The sequence below is a fragment of the Bos javanicus genome, chromosome 4 (genome assembly GCF_032452875.1).
Source record: "Bos javanicus breed banteng chromosome 4, ARS-OSU_banteng_1.0, whole genome shotgun sequence".
NCBI classification, from domain to species: domain Eukaryota; kingdom Metazoa; phylum Chordata; class Mammalia; order Artiodactyla; family Bovidae; genus Bos; species Bos javanicus.
In genome coordinates this window covers 108,125,361-108,131,533 of record NC_083871.1, presented here as the reverse complement: position 1 = coordinate 108,131,533, position 6,173 = coordinate 108,125,361, and the positions used below count along the sequence as shown (strand labels likewise).

General features: G+C 40.1%; 1 protein-coding gene across 1 annotated transcript; it reads right to left on the bottom strand.

Annotated features, from left to right (window-relative positions):
• Positions 1 to 4,725: 4,725 nt before the first annotated feature.
• Positions 4,726 to 5,652, bottom strand: LOC133246874 (olfactory receptor 2A2-like). The gene has a single exon (XM_061415451.1). It carries the CDS (start codon positions 5,650 to 5,652, stop codon positions 4,726 to 4,728), a length of 927 nt encoding a protein of 308 aa, XP_061271435.1.
• Positions 5,653 to 6,173: the final 521 nt, after the last annotated feature.

The window sequence follows — 6,173 nt, the reverse complement described above, 5'->3', positions numbered from 1 at the left end:
GGAGGGAGGAGGGAGGAGGGTTCAGGATGGGGAACACATGTATACCTGTGGCGGATTCATTTTGATATTTGGCAAAACTAATACAATTATGTAAAGTTTAAAAATAAAATAAAATTAAAAAAAAAAAAAGAATACTGGAGTATTGGAGTCGTTTGCCATTTCCTCCTCCAGGGGATCTCCTCAACGTGGGGATTGAACCCACGTCTCCTGTGTCTCTTGCAGGCAGATTCTTTAACTGCTGAGGCATCAGGGAAGCCCCAAATATCAGCTCACTCAACTCAATATGAAAACAATGAACAATCAAATGAAAAAAATTGGTGAGAAGACCTGAACAGATATTTTAAAAATGAAAATATACAAATGGCTAATAGGTACCTGAAAAGGGGCTCATTATCACACTGATTATTGGAGAAATGCAAATAAAAATCACAAAATGATATCATCTCACATCTGTTGACATAACATTATCAGACACAAGAAATAATAAATGTTGATGAGGACCTAGAGAAAAGGAAATGCGTGTTCACTATGGTGGGAATGTAAATTGTTACAGCCTAAATCCATCGACAGATAAATGGATAAAGAAGATGTGGCACATGTATACAATGGTATCAGTTCAGTTCAGTCCCTCAGTCATGTCCGACTCTTGGCGACCCCGTGAATCGCAGCATGCCAGGCCTCCCTGTCCATCATGAACTCCTGGAGTTCACTCAAACTCGCATCCATAGAGTCAGTGATGCCATCCAGCCATCCCATCCTTTGTCGTCCCCTTCTCCTCCTGTTCCCAATCCCTCCCAGCATCAGAGTCTTTTCCAATGAGTCAGCTCTTCACATGAAGTGGCCAAAGCACTGGAGTTTCAGCTTTAGCATCATTCCTTCCAAAGAACACCCAGGGCTGATATCCTTTAAAATGGACTGGTTGGATCTCCTTGCAGTCCAAGGGACTCTCAAGCGTCTTCTCCAACACCACAGTTCAAAAGCATCAATTCTTCGGCACTCAGCTTTCTTCACAGTTGAACTCTCATATCCATACATGACCACAGGAAAAACCATAGCCCTGACTAGATGGACCTTTGTTGGCAAAGTAATATGGAGCAATAAATAGAATGAAATAATGCCATTTACAGCAACATGGAAGGACTTGGAGATTATCATACTAAGTGAAGTAAGTCAGAAAGAGAAAAACAAATACAATACAGTCTCACTTATATGTGGAATCTAAAATAGGGCACAAATGAAACAAACTACAAAACAGAAACAGACTCTCAGATATAGAAAAAAGATTTATGGTTGCCGAGGGGAAGAAGGATGGGGGAAGGATAAGATGGGATTTGGGGGTTAGCAGTTGAAAACTATTATATATAGAATGGATAAACAACAAGGTCTTACTGTATAGCGCAGGGAACTGTATTCAATATTGCATGGTAAACCATAATGGAAAATATAGAAAAAAGAGTGTACATATATATATACATATGTGTGACTGAATCACCTTTCTGTACAGTAGAAACACACTGTAAATAAATTATACATCAATGAAAAATTGATAATAGAAACAAATAGTGATCAGAAGACAAATTCTTGCTCTGTGAAAGACACTGGTAAGAATATAAAAACTCAAGCTGTAGAATGGAGGAAAATCTTTGTGCATATAGCAACAATAATTTGATTCTGAAATATACAAAGAACTCTTAAAACAAAATAGTAAGAAAACAAGCAACTCTATTTAAAAATGAGCCAAAAATCCTAACAGGCATCTTTCAAAGACAGACAGACAGATGGTAAATAACAGATGAAAAGATACTCCATATCTCTGTCATCAGGAAAATACAAAGTGAAACGATGAAATATCATTATACACTTAGTAGAATGGCTAAAATCCAGAAAATTGACAGCACCCAATAATGACTAGTGTGTGAATCAATAGGAACTTTCATATATTGCTGAAGAAAATTCATTTTCATTCAAGAATATCATATAGTCACTTTGAAATTTTCACATTTTCTCAAAAACTAAGCTTCCTCTTAACAACAGGATCTACCAATTGCACTGCCTGGTATTTATCCAAAGGATATGAAATTTATGTTAACACAAAAACCTGCACAGAGATGTTTAAAGTAACTTTATTCATAATTGCTTAAATCTGGAAGTAATCAAGATGTTGTTTGGTAGGTAAATGGATAAATAAAACATGGTGCATTCAGACAAAGGAAATACATTCTGCATGAAAATGAAATGAACTATCAAGCAAAAATAAAGACAGAGGAAACAGATATGTACAGTTGAGTGAAGGGAACCAATGTGAAAAAAAATTACATATTTTTCCTACCGTATGATATTTGGGAAAGCCAAAACTATGGAGGGAACTGGGCTTCTCTGATGTCTTAGATGGTAAAGAATCTGGTTGCCATGCAGGAGACCCGGGTTTGATACTTAGGCTGGGAAGATCCCCTAGAGAAGGAAATGGCTACCTACTCGAGCACTCTTGCCTGGAGAATTCCATGGACAGAGGAGCCTGGTGGGCTACAGTCCATGGGGTCACAAAGAGTAGAACATGATTGAGTGACTATCTTTTTTCTTTTTTTCTGGAGGGAATTAAGCGATGAGTAGTTGCCAGAGATTTGCAAGAAGGGAGGAAGGAAGAGGTAATTGTTTAGGGCAGTGAAAATACTGTGTATGATAATATAATGGTAGATGTACATACTTATACACCCATGCAAACACACAGAATATACAACACTATGAGTGAGTTCAAATGTACATTATGGACTTTGGGTGATGATGATGTGCTAATATAGGTGTGTGAATAACAAATGTGCCACTCTGAAGGGGGATATTGATAACAGGGGAGGCGATCACAATAAACTGTGGAAAATTCTGAAAGAGATGGGAATACTAGACCACCTGATCTGCCTCTTGAGAAATTTGTATTCAGGTCAGGAAGCAACAGTTAGAACTGGACATGGAACAACAGACTGGTTCCAAATAGGAAAAGGAGTTTGTCAAGGCTGTATATTGTCACCCTGTTTATTTAACTTATATGCAGGGTACATCATGAGAAATGCTGGGCTGGAAGAAACACAAGCTGGAATCAAGATTGCTGGGAGAAATATCAATAACCTCAGATATGCAGATGACACCACCTTTATGGCAGAAAGTGAAGAGGAACTAAAAAGTCTCTTGATGAAAGCGAAAGTGGAGAGTGAAAAAGTTGGCTTAAAGCTCAACATTCAGAAAACGAAGATCATGGCATCCGGTCCCACCACTTCATGGGAAATAGATGGGGAAACAGTGGAAACAGTGTCAGACTTTATTTTTCTGGGCTCCAAAATTACTACAGATGGTGACTGCAGCCATGAAATTAAAAGACGCTTACTCTTTGGAAGGAAAGTTATGACCAACCTAGATAGCATATTGAAAAGCAGAGACATTACTTTGCCAACAAAGGTCCGTCTAGTCAAGGCTATGGTTTTTCCTGTGGTCATGTATGGATATGAGAGTTGGACTGTGAAGAAGGCTGAGCACCGAAGAATTGATGCTTTTGAGCTGTGGTGTTGGAGAAGACTCTTGAGAGTCCCTTGGACTGCAAGGAGATTCAACCAGTCCATCCTGAAGGAGATCAGCCCTGGGATTTCTTTGGAAGGAATGACGCTAAAGCTGAAACTCTAGTACTTTGGCCACCTCATGCGAAGAGTTGACTCACTGGAAAAGACTCTGATGCTGGGAGGGATTGGGGGCAGGAGGAGAAGGGGACGACAGAGGATGAGATGGCTGGATGGCATCACTGACTCGATGGAAGTGAGTCTGAATGAACTCCGGGAGTTGGTGATGGACAGGGAGGCCTGGCATGCTGCGATTCATGGGGTCGCAAAGAGTTGGACACGACTGAGTGACTGATCTGATCTGATCTGATACATATTTGGAAGCAGAGTGCCAAACAGGGAGTCTGCAACTTCCACTCAATTTTTCAGTGTCTCTGAAATTGCTCTAAAAAGTAAAGTTTATTACATAACAATGGGGAAAAGATGTAAAGAGACATCTCACCAAGGAAGATATACAGATAGCAAGGAAACAACTGCTAAAAAATTCAACATTACATGTCATCAAGGAATTTCATTTGAAAACAAGAATGAGATACCAGTTCAGATTTATGAGAACTGTGAAAATCCAAAATATCCCTATACAGCTGTAGAAAGCTTGGTGCTTGCCATCTTTCTCAGAGATCCCAATCAGGAGTCCACACTGGCATTCCCATCGGTGCTCTGAGTCAGGCAAGACAACTAACAAATCTCAAACCATTCCCTGGAAACTCAAAAATAGTCTACATGATCCATTCTTCTTTTCCCCCTTTGAGGGAGTGTTGGGAGTTGGAGATCTTCTCCTGATATTGACACACTGCCAGGAAAGGGAAGTAGGTATGGAGGCTAAAACAGCATAAACTTGCCTGAATGCTTACTGTATTTCTTCTTGGTATTGTGCTTTTCTGGAATGTTGCCACTATTATCTAACTTCCATGTTTCCACAAAGGAAATTAGGTCTATATGTTCTTGTCTCCATGGAGGAATGGAGGCTTAGGGATTCCTAGTCTTCCATCATGCTGATGTTACTCTGGAGTAATGCTCTTCATTAAACCATGTCACTTTCTGGTGAATTTTGAGTTTTCTTGCACCAGCAATCACATCTCTGAAGGGAAAAGAATGCACTGAACCAAAACTGGACCCTCCTTCACATTGTCCTCTTCTGCAGTACTCTGTGGAAGGCAGCCTTCACTTGAGCATTCCTGACACTGTAGACAAGAGGGTTCAGCAATGGGTTGAAAAGACTATAAAACAGGAAAAGGATCTTCAGGTGTTCTCGTTGACTGTTGTCAGGAACCATGTAAACGATCATGACTAAGCCAAAGTAGAACCCAACCACACAGAGGTGGGAGGAGCAGGTGGAGAAGGCTTTCTTGCGGCCCTCCTTTGACTGGATCTTCAGGATGGCCCAGAGAATATGCATATAGGAGACCAAGATCAGGGAGAGGGGCCCAACTAAGATAAGAGCAGCATCAGCAAAGAGAAACATTTCATTGATCCAGATGTCACCACAGGCCAATTTGAGGACAGAGCGAATTTCACAGAAAAAGTGGTTCACCTTCTGCGGACCACAGAAGGGTAATCTTAACAAGAGAATTACTTGGACCAGGGCCAGGGCAAATCCACACACCCAGCAAGCAATGGCCAGGATGGAGCACACTCTCCAATTCATGATGACCGTGTACTGGAGGGGATGGCAGATCGCCACATACCTGTCATAGGACATTGCCAACAAAATCAGACACTCTACAGAACCAAAACTCAATATGAGAAGCATCTGCAAATTGCATGGGACAAAGGAGATGGTTTTCTTGTGTTTTGCTAGATTTGCCAGCAGATTGGGCAAATTGCTGGAAGCATAGAATATGTCAATGAGGCCCAAGTGGGAAAGGAAGAAGTACATGGGGGAGTGCAGCCTGGGGTCAAACCAAATGAGTCCCAAGATCATGCCATTTGCCAGCAGGTTGAACATATATAACAGGGAGAAGATACCAAAGAGGAGCAACTCCAAGTCTTCACTGAGCTGGAATCCCACCAGGATGAATTCTGTGATCTGTGATTGGTTGCCCTCCATTGCCAGTGACAGTCTGTAAAGGACTGAAGTGTGATGGGAAGGTCAGGGCTGGATAGCAAAGAAGATAGGAATTATTTATGTGAAGTGAATTCAGAGGAAGCTCATGTTGTTACTACATCACTGAGTTTTTTTCTTCCAATGTTTCCTCGCCGTATTTATTTATTTTTTACTATTTAATGTGTAGTAATTCAAATTTTTAGACAAGTATCAGGGATCATAAACAATATTCATATATACATTTCACCAATTCTTCACGTTTGCTTTATGATATCTTTTTTCTGTATAATATTAATTCTTTGTAGATCACATACGAGTAAAATGCTACCATAATCACATATTGACAATTTTTTCCCAAACTTTTGAATTTTTTCTCCATAACATGCATAGTCACTAGTCTGTTTTCAATATGATTACCAAAAATCTGGAGACATAACTTTAACATGAGTCACTATTCTAAGTACAGCATTTTCTGCCTCTTAGTCTAAAGTTCAAATCCAATATCACGTATCATACTCATTTCC